Source organism: Carcharodon carcharias, chromosome 28 (genome assembly GCF_017639515.1).
Source record: "Carcharodon carcharias isolate sCarCar2 chromosome 28, sCarCar2.pri, whole genome shotgun sequence".
In the NCBI taxonomy this organism is placed as follows: Eukaryota; Metazoa; Chordata; class Chondrichthyes; order Lamniformes; family Lamnidae; genus Carcharodon; species Carcharodon carcharias.
The window spans coordinates 14092537-14113556 of NC_054494.1; the positions used below are offsets into that span (position 1 = coordinate 14092537).

At 43.8% G+C, this 21020-nt stretch overlaps 2 protein-coding genes across 2 annotated transcripts in view; one reads left to right on the forward strand and one right to left on the reverse strand.

Annotated features, from left to right (window-relative positions):
• Positions 1–14993, forward strand: part of LOC121270705 (L-threonine ammonia-lyase) — a 49294-nt gene extending 34301 nt beyond the window's left edge. Inside the window, exons 11-12 of the mRNA XM_041176049.1 lie at positions 782–839; positions 14665–14993. Of these exons, the coding sequence (XP_041031983.1) occupies positions 782–839; positions 14665–14763 (157 nt within the window). The 3' untranslated portion in view covers positions 14764–14993. The remainder of the gene's footprint in view (positions 1–781; positions 840–14664) is intronic.
• Positions 1–21020, reverse strand: part of tmem254 (transmembrane protein 254) — a 52450-nt gene that overhangs the window by 1629 nt on the left and 29801 nt on the right. The window lies entirely within an intron of this gene.

Genomic DNA, 21020 nt, shown 5'->3' on the forward strand with positions numbered 1-21020 from the left:
GCCTATCCCTAATTGCCCTTGAACTGAATGGCTTGCCAGGCCATTTCAGAGGGTCTGGAGTCACATGTAGACCAGACCAGGTAAGGATGGCAGTTTCCTAAAGGCCATTAGTTAATCAGATGGGTTTTTACAACAATTAACAATAATTTCACGGTTGCCATCATTGATGGCTAGCTTTTAGTTCCAGATTTATTAACTGAATTCAAATTCCACCAGCCGCCATAGTGGGATTTGAACCCATATCCCCAGAGAATTAGCCTGGGTCTCTTGATTACTAGTACAATGACATTACCATTACACCACCGTCTCACCCTAAATACTTGCTAGTAAAGAATTTTTTTAATATATAAAATATAAAAATATATCTGTGTGTTCTTAATTGGTTATATATATATTAAAAAAACACATTTTTAGCAGCCATCTCCTGGACTATTTTAGGGAAGAATAATTTTCGCTGTCGAGTGTAACTGGGCCAATGATGACTATATGTGCAACACGAGTAAAATTACATACTGCACAATGAACATATGCAAAAAACAGACACCTGATGCCAGTTCCCTAGGCACCCGTAATTCACAGATTTCATTGTACTTGGCCCATCAAGTGAACTTTTTTCTTAATATGAACCACCTGGTCTAATCCCATTCCCCACTTGTTGTCAATATTCCTTAACATTCTTCTTTTTTTCCCTTATTTCCTTTAAGGAAAATTTATGGACTCTTACTTTCATTATTACTGCCTTCCGTTCACTCTATTTTCTCTCTTTCTTTCTTGCCTTAAGAGTGTTGGATATTACTCAGGAACGGGCATTTGTCACTTCGGATATCTTCAGTGTTAAGGTAAGAGAGAATCAAAAGTTGATGTCAAATGAGTTTGGTATTGGTATTTTGCTGTCAGACATACTTTCACTCGTAGTTCCAACTGGGAGAATGGATAGCACGATGGCATTTGGATTCAAATTCAGCACTGGTTGGACAGAATGAATGGTGTCTCCCCATTGCACAATGGATAACGTGAAGCTATCCATCCCCAGGACCTAATGAACTCAAACCTGAGGAGATTTCTATGGGGTAGATTCTCAGTCAAGGTGTGAGTTGGGGATTCAGAAACTGCTTTTGGCCACTAGAGGTGTTGGATTGTCAGTTAACCCTTCATTTATTTAATAGAGAACATAGCAATAAATGAAGTCAGGACAGTGGTAGTTGAATATTATAATAAGTGGGCATTTGTTCAGTGCTTGTTGGGTAAGGGTATTAAGGGATATGGAACTTTGTCAGGTGGATGGATTTGAAATGCAGATCAGTCATGGCTTAATAGAATGGCCTACTGTTGATTCCTATGTGTTCAGGGTTGTACCAGGGAAACCAGGACAATTTGAAAGCAGTTCCAGCATGAATCTAGCTGAAACAGCCACTGTATATCATTTCTACAAAGAGCTAAGCTGTTGATTACCAACATCTCTGGATAATATGTTCTCGTATGCTGACACACATTAGCATTCGTCACTTGCTGGGAGATCTCACTTGGTTGTGTCACATGCAGAGAAGTGGGTCAGCAAGGGGTGCTTTGAGGGTAAAGTGGGGCTGGGAGTGGTAAGAAGGGTTAATGCACCTCTAGCGCATGTCTCCACCCCACTATTGAATTCCCTGCCTTCAGTTGTCTGGGCTCCCCACCCTGGGATTTCCTCCTTTAACCTTTCTGCCTGCCTCTCATCCATTAAACCCCCCCACGCCCCTGCCTTGAAACATAGCTCTTTCACTAAACCTTCGGTCACCCCCTCCGAGCACCTCCTTCAGCTAAAGTATTTTAATATTCTAATAGATGCCTGGGTTCTTAGCCAAGCATACTTAATGAAGCTTGGCTGAGAGGCCAAACAAAATTTAAGTTTGTTGAAACAGCTTCGCCCCAGAGAAAACATTATTTGATCGACAGCTCAGGCTCTCTGATCTCTGCTGTCAATTTCATTATGTTTGTTTACATCAGTTAAGTGGTTTCCAGGGTTTGTGGAGTTTTTTTATTGATACTTTAAGGGCCTGGCTGAATGGCACTTTAATTAGCTGAAGACTTTTTTTCAACATGGGAGAAAGTTATGAATTAATTACTTTTTAAAAAATCTCTCTTTTACAAATTCCACTATGGATTATAGGGCTCATTGGTTCTAGGCAGTGCATTGTGGCTCAATTGCCATGGAAATGTGATAGATTGACTTTAGGTATATGAGGGGCCATAGTGGGTGGGTGAAAAGGCAGGGCTTTACATAGGGGGCATGAGGAGCCATGGTGAGGTTGAATGGAAGTGCCATAGTTGGCATGGGGCCATGAGGAGCTGTAGGGAGTGGGTGGAAGGGCAGAGCTTGGCAAATGGGGAATGAAGGGCCATAGGGGTGGATGGGGGTTTGTAACATGGCATAGGGGCATCAGGAGGACCTTTTGATCTTACCTTTTAAAAGATCCCCTCATGCAGAATCTTCTGAGGGGCCGTGAACCAAGACTCCTTAAAAACCTGGTGCAACTCCATAAAAATTGCAGAAGGGTAGGAGATACCTATCTCTGCAATGGAGCTGGCCAGGTCGGGGGGGTGCCTGATGCGGACTTTTGACAGGAACCAGCCCATGCCCTTAAAAGGCACTAAATCAGACAAAAATGGGGTCGTGAATGCCAGAATTGGGACCCGCCCGCCAAATTTAAAGAGCCCCCGAGTCATCCCTGACTTGGTGAAAATCCAGGCCACAGGGCGGAATTTTCCGTGCCCGTTGGCGCAGGGCGTGTTCAGTGGCATGAGCGGACAATATGGCGAGAAGGCCAAAAATCGGTATCAAATGTCGTAAAAACCAGTTGGCAATCGTCTGCTCTGCCCGTCAATGGCGGGCCATGTTTCCTGCCATCGGATGTCAGGAACCTCATTGTAATACATCTGCACATCATTATAAGCCCAGCTCGCCTGAACCATCACCCCCCCCACCCCCCCAATTCTGGATCATCACGTCGATGTGTTTCACAACTGTATAAAAACGACATGCATGTGGCGATCCGCAATTCGCTCGGGACTTCGAGGTTTGTTCGCCTACCATGCTTTGGGCAGCACTCATGGTCATCAGCGCCAGGCTTTGCAGGCAGCACCACATCATTTTTCAGTGGAGGGCTCAAAGGCAGAGATGGCTTTTCAACAGTTGCAGAGCTAGAGCTTGCTTGGGGAAGGGGGAGTAGTTGCTTCAGGCAAGGGAAGAGGCTGCAGGGCGAGGGCAGTACTGGGGAAGGAGGGTGTGTATGGGGGGCACAAGTTGATCTGTGCAAGTGGCCTCAAGATGGTGAGGGCTGAGGAGGCAGCCTCCAGAGGAGATGAGGCCAGATGGACACGTGAGGGTGTGTGTGAGAGAGTGAGTGGTGATGTCCCTTGAGCTGGCAGTGAGTGAGATGCCAGTGAATGTGTGATGGGCTTGTGAGTGGGCTTGTGGGTTTAGAGTGATGGTTGCCTTACCCTGGCGGCACAGATGAGATCATTCATTCTCTATCAGCATTTACTGGCCAACCTCTTATGTGCAGCATTGGCACTGATCACCATTGCCATCACCTACCAAGCCAGAGTGGTAATGTTGCTGCCCCTCCTGCGGCCAGAGCAGGGGTAGAGGACGTGACGATGGGCCTCCACGGCATCCAAAAGGCGCTTGATGGACACATCACTTAACCCGGGGTGGGGAATGGTGTCTGTAGCCTTCTTGCATTTCGAGGCCATGTCTTAATTGGAGCAGTCCTGGGCTGGAAGCACTAGGCGGTGTGCGCACGGCTGCACTTTAAATGTGGCACCCGGAGTGATGAAGCAGCGAGGTGATGGCATGGTGGGAAAACGAGAGCCCATCCGCCATCAGAACAGCATGTTTCCTGGGAATGCATGATTAATGAGGCAGGATTGGGACAATATGGCGTGAATAGCTGCCATTGTGGCAGGTGGGTAAAATATCCTTTTTCCCGCCCGCTATCGCACTTAGTGCAAGTCTGGGACAATTCCAGCCACAGAATCTGCACTGACCACCAACATATTGACCACACCAACCACCTTACACAGTATTGATACTGACCACCCCAATGTCTCCACTCGCTACCAAACTGTTCTCAGGACTGTTGCCATCATTGCTGGATTAAACCCCAAGTCAGAATACCAAGATAACTGTTAGAATCAGCAACTTGAGGTCTCAATGAATGAATGAGAACGAGGATTTAAACTTTACAACCCGGTCTCGATGATCTGAGGGATTCACACCAACTGAGACACTGCTGCTTTTACATCGCTTGGGACTAGCGGTAGAGGCCTTGTACTCAATCAGTGACCATGCTCTGGTTTAGAAATATTGTATAGCATATTGGGCTTGAGGAAAGGAAAGGCAAAATACAGTCTGCATAGTTCCCAAAAGGAAAATGAACACATTCAACACATACTGAGGAATGATCAAAATCCAAGATGAAATAATTTCAAAGCCATGACTGATCCATTTGATTCAGTAATGCTGCTATTCTGGTCAGTCCAGCTGAATGAAGCCTCCTGAGAGGTTTACAAGAGGGCCAACTAACTATGTAGCTGTTCGGCATACAAGCACAGCTGATGCTTAAAGGAAATAGTGAAAGTGTAAGGTGAAATGAAAGGACCTGTTCCAGGGTTGATGAATGAACACTATCCAACCCCATGGAGCCTCAGGGGCAAAATCTGCCAGACTGGTCTGGTTTTGGTAGAGTCCGGCCTGTTCAGTCTAGTTCCTTCAAAAGATGTTATATCCACGCCGTCAAATCTGTAACTAGTCTGACGTAATGTAATCAGCCCTCGGCTGTCAGTAAGTGGACACACTAAATTTACTTCCTCTCAGATGAGTTATCTTCTGTGATTTCACTAAACATGAGGAGGCCTGAGGCCCACAGCCAAAGCAAACATTCCCATCTCTCCCCAGAGCTTAAATCAAATGTTAAGGGCAGGCCTTTTTGCTACACAAGCTGGGTGTTCCTAAACTCTGGAATCTCTACGCCATATGTACAAAATTAAAAGAGAGTAAATTATCAGTGGAAATCTACCAGAAATGCACAGCTTCTGAAACAAGTCAATCTCAGCTAATGTTTCGGGTGTGAACTGTCAAGTGAGGCTTGGAGTAACCTGAGTTGTTTGGGTGCCTGGTTTAACCTGGGAGTGACATAGACTTAATACAATAACTATGTCCAGCCAAACCCTAAAGAGATCACATTGGCTCATGTCATGAATAGTTCTACCCTGAAGTTCCAATAAAAACTCACATTGTATTCCCACCATCTGGGGGAGCAGAGTTAGGTTCCTTTGGATCAGATCTCCATTCTGTGCGAACAATGAGTTCACAGCAGATGGACATGGATGATAGATAACCGATGGTGTCCATAGTGGTTTTCAATTGTGCCACAGCAGTGGTTAAATAATGATAATTATTTACCATTGACAGGAAGAGTGGCATATGTGGGGAGCCATTTTCCTCCATTTGTAAGAATGCACAGCTAATAGATTAGATCCAGACTATTGACAGCATGTGACTATCGTTCACAGGGTCCACACTCACAGGGTCGGACATGGATTAATACACTCACTGAAGTACTGACAGGGACAGTCATAAACTAAGAAATTCACTGAAACACTTGTACACTAACGCACTCATTTTCATTGTGGTTATTGTAACAGGACTAATGGACGAAGTCAGTCAAACCTAAGGGTAAATTTTGCCCGAGTTTTGCTAAACGTCAGACAGGCAAAACCCAATGATCTTTTAGATCCATGGGAACCACAATTTGAAAACCCATGCAAACACATTTTCCAGAGAGATCTTACAATCGATTCACTTGTGCAGCCTTGCACTCCAACTCTGGCCCTTTGATCTTGGTTCTTTGCCATTCTTGCTGGCTCTATTTTTGCCGTTTTTGAACCGTGGACTGTTGCAGTTTGGCAAAACCCAGAGGTTGAGTAGCTTGGGTTTGTGTCAGGTTGACAAAAATTTGGCCGCCACTCACTCTGTAACAACGCACAACTGTCGTGTTCTCACATTGCGATAACTACAGACAGGATGACGCTGTTTGGAACGATCCATGGCTTCAGTGCCAATATTCCGCCAGTCACTGGTCGCTGTTTTAAGAAACCTTCTTCAGTAAAGTGAATCACCACTCTAATTCTTTATTTCCACCATTTTTGAGCTTCCAGCAGGTTCTTTGAGGTGATCTTACTTCGCCAACCTGTCACCAGGAGCCTGTCACTCCTGATGAGAGAATTGTAAACCTATATGTATATTACTGGTGCGTTGTAACAGGGACCTTATGTAACATTTATAAGTGGTGTAGCTGTGTGCTGTAACAGTCCCCTTGAATTATATAATTATATAATTGTATAATTGAGCATCTCAGAGGCTAGGAATCCTGCTGCAAGTAACTCACCTCCTGACTGCCCAAAGCCTGTCCACCATCTACAAGGCACAAGTCAGGAGTGTGATGGAATACTCTCCAGGTGCCTGGATAAGTGCAGCTCCAACAATACTCAAGAAGCTTGACACCATCCAGGACAAAGCAGTCCATTAGATTGGCACCTCAACAACAAACATTCACTCCTTCCACCACCGAGGCACAGTGGCAGCAGTGTGTATCATCTACAAGATGTACTGCGGGAACTCACCAAATCTCCTTAGGCAGCACCTTCCAACCCATGACCTCTACCATCTGGAAGGACAAGGGCAGCAGACACATGGGAACACCAACACCTACAGGTTCCCCCTCCAAACCACTCACCATCCTGACTTGGAAATATATTGCACTGTTACTGGGTCAAAATCCTGGAACTCCCCTCCCAACAGCACTGTGGGTGTACCTACACCACATGGACTGCAGTGGTCCAAGAAGGCAGCTCACCACCACCTTCTCAATGGCAACTAGGGATGGGCAATAAATGCTGGCCTAGCCAGTGATGATAACATCCCTTGAAAGAATAGAAAAAAGATGATTAAGGTACTGTTAATTATTAATATTAAACAAGTTACCAATGGTAATTAAAGATGGGAAATGTAAGCTGAAAAGAAAGAGTTACCAAGCTGTTCGACAGCAAGTTTCCCTGGACCATTTTTGTCACTGCTTTGACTACTGTGTAAACTTGGGATTGGGTGTTGAGAAATTAATTATTGAATTCAATCAGTCATAAAGAGAATGGTGAGAATGTAGAAGTCGCTTCCACAGTGGGTAGTTGAGGCAAATTGTATAGATGCCTTTAAGGGGAAGCTAGATAAGCACATGAGTAAGAAGGGAATAGCAGGCTATGCTGATAAAGTTAGATGAGGAAGATGGTAAAAAGTTTGAGTGGAAGATAATTGTCAGCCTGGAGAGATTGGGTCAAATGGCCTGTCACTGTGCTATATGTTCTATGTTCAGGTTTGATGGGCTAGATTGAGAAAATCTGTTTCCTCTGGTGGGAGAGTCTAGAACAAAGGGATGTAATCTTAAAATTAGAGTGAGGCTGTTCAAGTGGGAGAAATGGATGTTTCTTTAAAATATTTTTGGGAAATATTGTGTTATTCTGTGAAAAGGTTGTGTGTGTGTGTGTGTGTGTGTGTGTGTGTGTGTGTGTGTGTATTAATTCAGCTCGCGAGAGATTAATAGGAGACAGGTTGTCTGGACCATTTAAAACATGAAAAGGATAGAGGTATTAGGTTTGAGGTACAAGTGAATAGGTTAGGTTTAACATTGATAAAAACAAAAAAACTGCGGATGCTGGAAATCCAAAACAAAAACAGAAACAGAATTACCTGGTCAAAGGGTCATGAGGACTCGAAACGTCAACTCTTTTCTTCTCCGCCGATGCTGCCAGACCTGCTGAGTTTTTCCAGGTAATTCTGTTTTTGTTTAGGTTTAACATTTGCATTTTTAGATAAGTGTAGAGTTTGTTTGAATATCAAAGGGGAGTCAGAGGTAGAAAGAAACATGTTTGCATCTTGCAGGAGTTCCATAGGTAAATAGAAGTGAGGATATGATATTTTATTGACCTGGAAGCAAAGACAAGATGGAGACATAAAGGATCTTATATTTGGAAGGATTTGAGTTTCAAAAAGCTGTGTAAACAATGGAACCTGAGATGAAAGGAAAAGAAGAGTTACTGTGGAGAGTTTAGTTTGGCTGCAGCTGTTTGAGCTGTTGGGCTGTTGAGCTGGAAGTGTGAGGTGTAACAGCTGGGGTTTCAGTTGGAACTGTGGCTGAGAGAGGATGCAGTTTGAATCAATCATCTGCCAGAAAATTCTTGGGCTAAAAAAGCAATTTTATTCTGAAGTTTGGATTTTCACAGCAGAGTGGAAGAGAGTTGCAGGTCATGTGGTATACCATTACTGAAGCTACAGCAAGTTTGCCTTGGGTAATATTACAGGATTTTTTTATAGTTAAGCATTTATAAGGGAGTGGTGCCTGGAAGGTGTTTACTTGTGGATCTGACAAGGTGGGGTCTTTTTGGGGGTATGTGTTGTAAGGCTAAGTTTAACTGTGCATCAATAATCTTGTGTGTTTAAGTTTTATTTTATTCTTGTCATTAAAACTTTTACTTTTAATTTTTAAAATCTCAACTGTGCTTCTGGACTTCTTACTGCTGAGATCAGCACATCCCCTTCTCGTTTTCAGAATACGTAAAAAGGGTTTGACCCGTAAGCCAAATTTCCCTCTGGGATTCAGTTTACACAGCAATTAACATTGGCTGTGATCACATCACAAGGATGATGCCATGAAGCACTCCTTCACGCAAAGGTTAGGGCAAATCTTGGAGCTTTCTCCCCAAAATTCAAACTGAGACTGATAATTTTTTATTTAGGTAAAGATATTAAGAGATATGGAGCCAAAGCAGTTATGATACAGATCAGCCAAGATCTAATTGACTTGTGGAACAGGCTTGAAGGCCTGAATGGCCTCCTCCAGTTCCAATGTTCTTGAAAGTGAGCAGGTGTAGAGATCTTGAGTGTTCCAGCCATCAATATCAAGGCCAATTTAATGAATTAAACTCTGGTGTGCTAACATTTCTGAGCAGCTTATTCTGATCCTCCCATATCTCACTCTAGCATCCGTCAAGGGGAGATGGTATTGTAGTGGTAATGTCACTGGACTAGTAATCCAGAGGTCCAGACTAATGCCCGGGGGACAAGGGTTTAAACCTCACTGAATTTAATTTCAGTTAATAAAATTTGGAATTGAAAGCTAGTAACAGTAACCATGAAACTTTCACTGATTGTCATAAAAAACCATCTGGTTCACTAATGTCCTTTAGGGCAGGAAATCTGCTGTCCTTACCTGAACTGGCCTATCTGTGACTCCAGGCCCACAGCAATGTGGTTGACTCTTAACTGCCCTCTGAAATGGCCTAGCAATCCACTCAGTGCAAGGGCATTTAGGGATGGGCAACAATTGCTGACCTTTCCAGTGACACCTACATCCCATGAAAAATAAAGAACAGTAAATTTGTTACGTAACATTCAACAATTTATCTTGAGTACAGGAGCAGTACAGTTGGATTCTTTCTTGACTAGGTGCTTCTCCAGGACATTGCTTGATCCGTAGGCAGGAGGTAAACTTTGCAATTCAAGTTTTTTCATCATATTATTCAGGAAGCCAAGTTCTCAGAGGCTCGGTGGACTATTATTATTCATAATATTACTATCCATGTATGTCCAAATGCGTCTTTTAGATGACATCTTGGTGGTTTTCAGAACAACCCCTATATCTGATGCAGCAGTTTCTATTTTCCTGTGAACTTGTGGTCAGAACACTCATAGTTAATATTAAGCCTAGACTTAAGATCCTGAGTCTGTGCTGAGTTAGCTTATGTCAGGTAGCATGGCAGTATTACAGATGCAACCAAAGACTGCACTGGGAAGAATAAATTAGGCAAGATTCCCACTCCCAACACAGTGCCCCTGCTGGAAGTGCATGTCAGTAGATTTTTGGATGACATCTGAATCTGACTGAGAAACAGCTTCTCTAGCCTGTTCCGCCATTCAGTTAAACCATGGCTGATCTCAACATCACTTCCCCGCTTATGTTCCATATCCCTTAATACTCTTATCCAACAAAAAAGAATCACTTCATAATGAGGGTGTCCTGAGTTGAAATGCATGCCATGCACTGTCAGGGCTCTCGCTTAAACAATGGTTGCTTAAAGATTCAACAGAACAGATACCCAGACCAAGAGAATTGGTCTTCTTTATCACCAGGAGGGAAGAAGGACAGTCCAGCACTCACCATCACAGTCCCACCATGGCCTCAACCCACCCAACCAGTGAAATCTTCCACAGCCCTACAATCCTCCGAGATCTCTACATTCTTTCAGTTCTGGTATCTTGTACGTCCCCAATTTTCAAGGATCATTCCACCATTGTCAACCATGCTTTCAGCTGCTTAGACCCTAAGCTCTGGATGTTCCTCTTTAAGACCTCTCCAACTGTTACTTCGCTCTCTCTCCTCTGCCCCTCTACCTCATTTTCCCCCTTTAATACACCTTGTAAAACCTACCTCTTCTGATCGTCTAACCTAATATCTCTTTGTGGCTCAGTGTCATACTTCATTTTGTAATGTTCTGTGAAGTGCTATTGGGACCTTTTATTATGTTGAAGGAAAGACATGAATATAAATTGTTGATGATGCTCCTGTGAAGCACCATGGGAAGTTTCTACTACATTAAAGGTGCCATTTAAATGCAAGTTAACATTGTAATGGTGTCATCTACCTTTTCCCAAAGTCATTCCTAGTTTCTATTTCATTCTTGAACGATGCTCTTAAGCAGTTTCTGGGTCGCACTGAAGTCCTGTGCCACAGACTATCCAATGTCTGAAACTCTTCTGAGCAGTATGTTCCTATTGTCCAGGTTAAGGGAAAGAAGTTGGCATCTTAAACTGAAACATGTCAAGTCATCAATTCGCAGGGGGTATCTTACAATCATAAACACTTTCTTGACTTTGGAGACCATCGAAAGGGATGATCACTTTAAAAGTTAAAAAATTTAAAAACTAAAGTGGGTCTCAGTCTTTGTCACTATCTGAACTGATTGTAAGCATTCAGAGTATTGTTATGAAGATTTTGCCCTTGCAATTCTTTTCCACAATACCTCTGGGATGCAATACTAAATTAATACACCAGAAAATAGATTTGGTTTAGTTCCAACATACACAAAGGAAGTCACTCCTCTCTTCTGCTCGACTGTGCTTGATCTCTGTGTTCTGATTCTTCAAAAGCCTCTCTCACAGAAATCACCTCAAGCCCCCAGCACAAGTGTGCAGCACCTTTCTGAATAGCCAGGCTGACTAATGTTTTGTCTGTCACTTTGGGGGAACTTCCTCCCTCACTGTGATCACCAATCGTCTGCCTGCCAATCCACACCTCAGCCTGGGAAAGAGCTGGGAGACTCTACAAATGATCTCAGTCATCCCACCTAGTGAAGGGGGGATTAAAAAATCAATGTTGCCACTCCCCTTTGTTTGTCCAGGACCTGTGCCTGTGTGCAGGGGGCTTTGAGCGAAGATAGAATAAGTCTTGGCTGTGATGCCTCTTGCAGTTAGATAGTCTGCTGGTCCCGACTACCTAGGCTCAGACATGAGTGAGAGCAAATGGAACCATAGCACAATATGAATGATGTCCATTGGGATGGAAGGGAAGGGAAAGGGAGGGTGGGTGTGGAGTGGTCTCTTGAACTTCCTTCACCCCAACATTGCTGGCCATGCCTTCAGTCACCAAGGTCCTAAGCTCTTGAATTCCCTCCTACAGGAGCAAGGATGTCTTACTGCAGCTGTACAGGGCCTTGGTGAGATCACACCTGAAGTAGTGTGCAGTTTTGGTCTCCTTACCTAAGGAAGGATGTACTTACTATAGAGTGAGTGCAGTGAAAGTTCACCAGATTGATTCCTGGGATGGTAGAATTGTCATATGAGGAGAGATTGGGTCGACTTGGCCTGTATTCACTGGAGTTTAGAAGAATGAAAAGGGGATCTCATTGAAACATTGGGGTCACAGCCTTAGGATACAGGGTATGCCATTTAGGACTGAGGAGAAACCTCTTCACTCAGAGGGTGGTGGACCTGTGGAATTCTCTATTACAGAAGGCTGTGGAGACCAAGTCACTGAATATATCTAAGAAGGAAATAGATTTCTAGGCTCTAAATTTTCGATGGTATGGAGAGAGGGCAGGAGTATGGTGTTGAGATAGAGGGGCCTTGACAGAAATCTTTGTATCCTCACTGGCTATGGGTGAGGTCCCAGAGAACTGGAGAATGGCCAATGTTGTTCCATTGTTTAAGAAGGGTAGCAGGGATAATCCAGGAAATTACAGGCCGGTGAGCCTTACGTCAGTGGTAGGGAAATTATTGGAGAAGATTCTTCATGACAGGATTTACTACCATTTGGAAGCAAATGGGCGTATTAGTGAGAGGCAGCAAGGTTTTGTGAAGGGGAGGTCGTGTCTTACTAACTTGATCGAGTTTTTCGAGGAAGTGACAAAGATGATCGACGATGGAAGGGCAGTTGCTGTTATATACATGGATTTCAGTAAGGCCTTTGACAAGGTCCCTCATGGCAGACAGGTGCAGAAGGTAAAGTCGCATGGGATCAGAGGTGAGCTGGCAGGATGGATACAGAATTGGCTTGGTTATAGAAGACAGAGGGTAGCAATGGAAGGGTGCTTTTCTGAATGGAGAGCTGTGACTAGTGGATTCCACAGGGATCAGTGCTGGGACCTTTGCTGTTTGTGGTATACATAAATGATTTGGAGGAAAATGTAACTGGGCTAATTAGTAAGTTTGCAGACGACACTAAGATTGGAGGAGTTGCAGATAGTGAAGAGGATTGTCAAAGGATACAACAGGATATAGATCGGTTGGAGACTTGGGCAGAGAAATGGAAGATGGAGGTTAATCTGGACAAATGCAAGGTAATGCATGTTGGAAGGTCTAATACAGGCAGGAATTATACAGTAAATGGCAGAACTCTTAAGTGCATCGACGGGCAGAGGGATCTGGGCGTACAGGTCCACAGGTCACTAAAAGTGGCAACGCAGGTGGATAAGGTAGTCAGGAAGGCATATGGCATGCTTGCCTTCATTGGCAGGGGTATTGAGTATAAAAGCTGGGAAGTCATGCTGCAGCTGTATAGAACCTTGGTTAGGCCACACTTGGAATATTGCGTGCAATTCTGGTCACCACCTTACCAGAAGGATATGGAGGCATTGGAGAGGGTGCAGAGGAGGTTTACCAGGATGCTGCCTGGTCTGGGGGTTATTAGCAATGAGGAGAGGTTGGAGAAACTCGGATTGTTCTCACTAGAGCGACGGAGATTGAAGGGCGACTTGATAGAAGTTTACAAAAATTATGAGTGGCATGGACAGAGTAGAGAGTCAGAAGCTTTTTCCCAGGGTGGAAGAGTCAATTATTAGGGGACATAGATTTAAGGTGAGAGGAGAAAACTGTAAAGGAGATGTGTGGGGCAAGTTTTTTACGCAAGGGTAGTGAGTATCTGGAATTCGCTGCCGGAGGAGGTGGTGGAAGCAGGTACGATAGTGGTGTTTAAGAGGCAGCTTGACAAATACATGAATAGGATGGGAATAGAGGGATATGGACCCGGAAGTGCAAAATGTTTTAATTGACAGGCAATGTGATCGGTGCAGGCTTGGAGGGCCGAAGGGCCTGTTCCTGTGCTGTACTTTTCTTTGTTCTTTGTTCTTTGATAAGCCATAATCATATTGAATGGCAGAGCAGGCTCAAAGGGCTGAATTACCTACTCCTGCTTCTATATTCTATGTTTCTATCTATCTCTCTACCTCTCTTTCTTCCTCTAAGACATTCTCTAAAACTTCTCCCTCTGACCAATCCTTTGGTCACGTCTGTCCTAATATTGCCTTGATTTGTATTTCTTTCAATCTAGTATACTGATTTTACTGCTCATGATGCATTCTCCACTACACTGGAGACGCCAAACACAGGCTGGGTGAACATGTTGCGGAACATGTCCATTCAATCTGCAAGCGTGATTCCGGTCATTATACTTCTCTACCCCAGTCCCATGTCATCTGACTTTTATGGCCTCGGTCTGCAACAAAGCTCAATGTAAACTCATGGAACAGCATCTCGCTCTTTGATTGGGCACTTTACACCCTTCTGGCCTCAACACTGAGTTCTACAATTTTAGATCATAACCTCTGCTCCCTTTTTCTGGACAGCAGTTGCTGATGATTCTGCTGTTGCCATTTACACCTCCTGTAGACTGACCTTTTGTTTCTTTCCTTCTCCCATTACCATTCCCATTTTCCTTGCAACATTATCCCTTTTGTCATTTAATCTCTCCTGCCTTCCACTTATCACAGACCTTCCCTTTTATTCTTTCCTCCCCACACCTTGCCCAGCCTCCATTCTTGTTTATAACCTGCTAGATTTTCCAGTTTTGATGAAAGGTCATCGACCTGAAGTGTTAAATCTCTTTCTCTCTCCACACATGCTGCCTAACCTGTTGAGTATTTCTAGCATTTTTGCCTTTATTCCTAATATCTCCTTCTGTGGTATGGTGTTAAATTTAATGTCTACTGCGAAGAGATGTTTTCTGTGCTGAAGACACTATACAAATACAAACTGTTATTGAGAACTGATGTCGCGGCCCATGTTGATTGATTTTTCAGGTTACCTGTGTGATCGAGGTCCGAGATAGGATGCAAGCTCTACACTTGCAGAGGACCCTGAGCGAGCGCTATGCCACATGCACCTGGCTGGAACAATAAGAAGGCTGGAGCAGAGAAAGAAAAATGGGTTTCACTGGAAGAACTCAACAGGCGTAGAACATCATATTTTGAAGTAGCTTAGGCAGCAGGTGTATGGCTCTCATGTGGCCAGTCACCCGTGGTGAGTTATTCAAGGTGGGGCCATTAAGCCAGTCATAATGGGTTTCACTCCACTAAGTCCTAAAATTCAGGTTGATGCTCCAGCACATTACTGAGGGAGTGCCACACAGTCAGGCATGCCATATTTTGCTATAGGTCATTGAACTCCAACTGCCCTCTCAATTGGATGTCAAAAAAAATCTAATGTCGCAATTTTGAGGAAGAACAGGCAAGTTCTGCCCTGTGTCCTGGCTAATATTTATCCTATTGTCTCATTTCTGTTCTTGGGAGCTTAAACTGAAGCACATATTGGAACATTGGGCACAAGAATCACACACTGGGTCTATGTATCACAATACTGGGCGCAAGAACTAGTTCTAGACATCACAGTTTAGGAATGGTATGTTGGCCTTGGACAGTGCAGTGTAAATTTACCCAAAATGATATCTGAGTTCACGGGGGGGAGGATTTTCCCAGCCTCTTAGAGACAGGGAATGGAATTTTAAATAAAAGTGCGTCAGGCGGCTGCCTGATTTCTAGACCCCCGCCTGCTTTTCCCAGGAGTGGACTGCCTGCCCAGATGGCAACCCACCCAGAACCAGCCAGAAGCCAATTAAGGCCATTAAAGCAGCAATTAACCAGCATTTTTGAGGAGCGCTGGCATTTTGCCAGAGGCACATGGGATCTCCGCTGTGTCTGCAGCTGGAGAGCACAGCAGGAGGTCAGAATGCTATGAGATGACTCTATGGAGCCACCTTGAAATGAGCAAACATCTTTCGTTCAGTAAATCCACAAGCAAATGCTTTCAATTGGAAATTTTCTCCTGCAGATGGATCCATCCGACAGTTCGAGCCATTAATATTTGGATACTGGTTCCACCAATGTACCTCCTTCTTGTGGCATCCTCTCCCTTGCCAGACAGTCTCTTTTGGGCCTGTAAAGAGTTTGGTTTGACCATCAGCATCAGGAAGACACATGTCATGTTAGAGGATAAAAGCAAAATACTACAGATGCTGGAAATCTGAAACAAGAACAGAAAATGCTGGAAAAACTCAGCAGGTCTGGCAGCATCTGTGGAGAGAGAAACAGAGTTAACCTTTCGAGTCTGTGTGGCGCTTCTTCAGAGCTGAAGAGAAGTGGAAATGTGATTAAATTTATACTGTTTAAGGGGTGTGGGGCAGGTGGAGCTGGATAGACCAGCGATAGATGGGGACAAAGGAGGGACAGACAAAGATGTCATGGACTAAAGGACAAAGGGAGGGTTAATGGTAGCAGTTAATGTTAAAAAAGGTGCTGATAGTGGCATAAAGGTAAGAAAGCAGTATGTGATAATAGCAGGAAAAGGGTAGCATTGTGTGAAAGAACAACATGGAACAAGTAACAGAGGGCCCTGTAGGGAATGGGTGGGGAGAGGAGCAGTGGTGGGGAAAAAAGGATAGAAAATGGGATAGAAGGGGGGTTAAAAAGGGGGATAAAACCAGGAATAAATGAATGAAAATAGAGATAAAATGGATTAAAAAAAATAAAAATGAATGTAGAGAAAAGGGGATTTAAAAAAGGGGGTGAGGATGGAGGAGCGAGTTCATGGTCTGAAGTTGTTGAACTCAGTATTAAGTCCAGAAGTGCCTAATCGGAAGATGAGGTACTATTCCTCCAGTTTGCGCTGGGCTTCACTAGAACTTTGCAGCAGGCTAAGGACGGACATGTGGGCATGAGAGTAAGATAGTGTATTGAAATGGCAAGCGACCGGAAGGTCTGGGTCATGCTTGCAGACAGACCTGAGGTGTTCTGCAAAGTGGTCACCCAGTCTGCCTTTGGTCTCCCCGATGTAAGGGAAACCACATTGGGAGCAGCAGATGCAGTAGACCAAATTGAAGGAGGTGCAAGTGAGGTGCTGCTTCATTTGAAAGGAGTGTTTGGGCCCTTGGACGATGAGGAGGGAGGAGTTAAGGGGCAGATGTTGCACCTTCTGCAATTGCATGGGAAGATGACCCTGGAAAGGGATGAGGTGTTGAGGGTGATGGAGGAGTGGACCAAGGGTGTCCCGGAGGTAACAGTATAAATTTAATCACATTTTCACTTCTCTTCAGCTCTGAAGAAAGGTTATACCGAATTCGAAACGTTAACTCTATTTCTCTCTCCATAGATGCTGCCAGACCTGCTGAGTTTTTCTGGCATTTTCTGTTTTTGTATCATGTTAGATGATGTTGCCATACCATCATCTGTCAGAAATGACAATGTGACATTGGAGGTTGTTGAGAATTTCACATACCTAGGCTGCACAGTCATCAGCAATCTGTCACTTGATGCTGAAGTCAACACGCGCATCACAAATACTGCAGCTGTTATGCACAAGCTGAGTAAGAGAGTGTGGAACAACAGCAACCTGACTGAGAGTCTACCAAGCCTGCGTCCTCAGTGCACTCCTCTGGAGTGGTGAGACCTGGACATCATATGCAAGGCAGGAGAAATGCTGAACAGTTTCCATCTTCGCTGTCTCAGACGTATCCTCGACATCTCCCGGCAGGATGAGGTCACCAACTCAGAGGTTCTGGCACACGCTAATTCCATCAGCATACACTCGTTGCTAAGCTAACAATGTCTGTGCTGGCTCGGCCTCACTCATTGGATGGGTGACGGCCATGTACCCAAAGACCTTCTGTACGGTGAATTGGCCATTGGGTCATGGCCTGCTGGATGTCCGTACCTCAACTACAACCGGCAAGCAAGATATGAAGATGGTGATCATTAATACTGACAACTGGAAGACAGTCACCAAAGGCCTTGATCTCTGGAGACTGATTGTTTGGAAGGGCATTGGAAGAGGATAGGAGAAATGAAAAGCTTAGCCGTCTGAGAAGAGGGCCCAGAGAAAACAGAAACCAGAGAATCCTGCACCTTCTCAGCCCATTCTACAGCAAATGTGTCAAAGTCTTGCCATGTTAGAGTGGAGCTCCTGAGCCACACCAGACAATGTTTAACACAGAGCTGACTACCACAGTGCAAACCAATGTCTCACAAGACTGAAGGCTGCCAGGGTCAATGGTGTAAGAGATGCGAATTACCAGCACAACGTACATCACGCTTGAATTTCCTTTCCATTGAGATAACGCATGTATAATGTGTGGCTAATCTACCTGTGTTACACCATTGGCTAAAGTTACAATTATCCCGGTAGCTTTCCAGAGGTCATTTCCACATGGAGGAGGGGCAGCGACCGGAACACTACAGCACATGTAACAGAATTGATAATTTTCTAAACATTGGGTTTATGATTTTGTTGCACATGGAGGAAGTTTTACTGTGGACCTGACATGCAGCTACTTAATGTCTCTCACTTGTGGTGGGATTTTAATGTTAAAAAGGATCACAGTGCAAAAAACAGCCCAAAATATTACTAAAGCTGGAAATGTGAACCAAAAACAGAAAATGTTAGAAACTCTGAATAGGACAAGCAGCTTCTGCGCAAAAGAGAATCTATTAATGATTCCAGCATAATGGTTTTCAAGAAAGAACAAACTTTCTTTTGTATAGCAACTTTCACAACCTCAGGAGGTCCAAAAGCACTTCACAGCCAATGGTACTTTTGAAGTGTAGTCACTGTTGTAATGTAGAAACACAACAGCCAAGGTCCCATAAATACCAGTGAGACAATAGCCACCCTGTTTTCTGAAGCTGGCTGAGAGACACTGTGTAGAACTTCCCTGCCTTTTTTCTGGAATAGTGGCATCTTTTACATTCACCTGAGGAGGGCAGTCAGGGCCTCGGTTAAACATCTCATCTGAAAGCCAGCGGCAGTTCAGCGCTCCCTCAGTTCTACTCTGGGGTGTCAGCTTAGATTAAGTGTTAGGAGTGGGACATGACCTCACAACATTCTGACTCAGAGGCGAGCGTGCAACTAATGAGCCAGGACTAACACCTTACTAAGAGGTTCTGATGAAAGGTTATTCCTGAAAGGTTGATATTTTTCCTTTCTCTACAGAGGCTGCCAGACCTGCTGAGTGTTTCCAGCATTTTTTTGCTTTTGTTTCTCCTCTGCAGTCTGTCACTATAAGACTCCAGCCAGGTAGATTCTCAGGTTACTAGTATTAAGTTTCAAGCCCAGGCTGTGTACTATGGTTGGCTGTAGTTGCCCCTTGATCCACTTCTATTAGCAATTAGCAACGCTGATGATGTCACTAGTATTCCCTGTTTGAAGAAAAATCTAACAGACTGATAGAAAAGTAAAATTAAAAACAGACCTTCCAAACTGAGGGAATGGTAATGAGTGTGAACCCTTGACCAACTGTGGAATGTGAAGCCAAATTGGCTTGGGATGCAGGGGCTGCCTTCAGCCTCCAGAGGTTTTGCATTGTCAGAAATCCTTCTTTTGTTCTTTGGGTACAAAATAAGCCGGTAAGATGGACGTTAAAATAAGTCCTGTATATTAAAATAAAAGGGTGATTATTTAGACATGACGGGTGAGTTGGAAGGTCACGGAATTGGCACTTTCATTAGCTGAAGGTTTACTTGTTGGTGACTTTCTCTCTTCGAGTCTATGAAGTAGCCGGAAAACTGAACAGAAAAATGATTCATGTCTCACTGTAAAGGGTAACTGTCAACCATGTGTTGAAAACAGGCGCAACATGGGCACCAACCAGGGTGCTCCAGTGTGACTGGAGTCATCCTCGGATGTTTCCTGGTGTGACCTCCCACCTACAACTGCCCCGTACCCACGTGCCTGCCATTGGTCACATGACATATCCACCCTCGCGGTGCACTCCTGTTCCCATGACGATTGGAAACCACAACAGATTCTTCCAATTGGATGATTCCTGACTGCCAGTCAAACAGTTTTTTTTCCCTCCCTCCCATCTCCAATAATTTTACAACAAAAAAGCATAAATATTCAAAGAAAATTTTAAGAAAACGCACATTTTTATTTAATGCCCCAGATTAATCTTTAATTCCAGGTCAATCTTGAAAGTTCAGCAATCTGACACCAACTTGTAATCCAGTAGTGGAAAAAGATCCACCACCATCTTATCAAATAGCAATGAAGGAGCCTGTCATTCTAACTCTATAATTGGAACCAATAAAGTGAATCAATATTTAATTACATCACTAGAATTTCATTTAAACTAGAATTGTGAGGTAAATGTCTTATCATTGTCACCAATTTCTACATTGATAAAATACAGAGCTATTTTTTCCAACTTGATGATTTCTGAATGAGTGAACATGAAATGTCAGCAACCTGTATAAAAATTGTAGCACTAGCACCAGGAAACAATTGTCATATTCTAGAATGTTCTAGACCAAAGGCCCCTTCTAATGCAGCCATCTTAGAGGAGGTACTGATGACTGGTTTATGTTTTAGCTCAAAAGCCATTATTCACAAAACTCTAGTAGTGTTCTCACTGCTGACCCCATACCTGTTGCACAGGCCTGATTGCACATCCTTAACTGATTAGGCTCCTTGGTGCCTCAGTATATACCCTGTCATGGCAGAGAGACACACAGAACTGGAGGGCTTCAATCTGGATCTGTGCTGAGTTGTGTGTTTGTCCAACAGGGGGCAGTGCAGTTAGCCTCAGTGTCCCTGGAGTAGAAAGGGGAAATTCAGCAAAGACTCTTACTCATGATTGCTATCCAGTGACCCGGCATTTGTATATATGGGCATCGGGTGGGGACCACAATGAACGTTGAGTGGAGGCAAGACTTTTTACTCTCAGGTGAGAGATAATGAATTCCCTTAAACACAGCCCCATGTTCTGAGGTGAGTCAAAAAGCGAATCTATTAACAATTCTGGCAAATTTGTCTTTATGGGCCATGTATAAAGTTTAAGTCCAGATCCCCATTCATTTGTAGAAATAGCACAAGCTCCTGATACCAACAAAGCTCTGTGTTCTTAATTAGAGTTTTCTACTGATGAGGCAACAGCCATTCCAAACCTTCAAACGCACAAAATCGGAAAAAAAACCCCTATATAAACACACACAGAAGTGAGTTGCCTTGGTTTAAAGAGCTGGATCAGGTTCAGGAGCAGCGCTTAGGTCCATTGTTTCAACAACTCTGTTCTAAAGTACCGTTTATTAGAAGTTAGTTATTGAGTCTATGAAGAGAAATGATTTTTATTCTAATGGATTGTCTTTCCTCATGTAAAGGCAACAAGTAC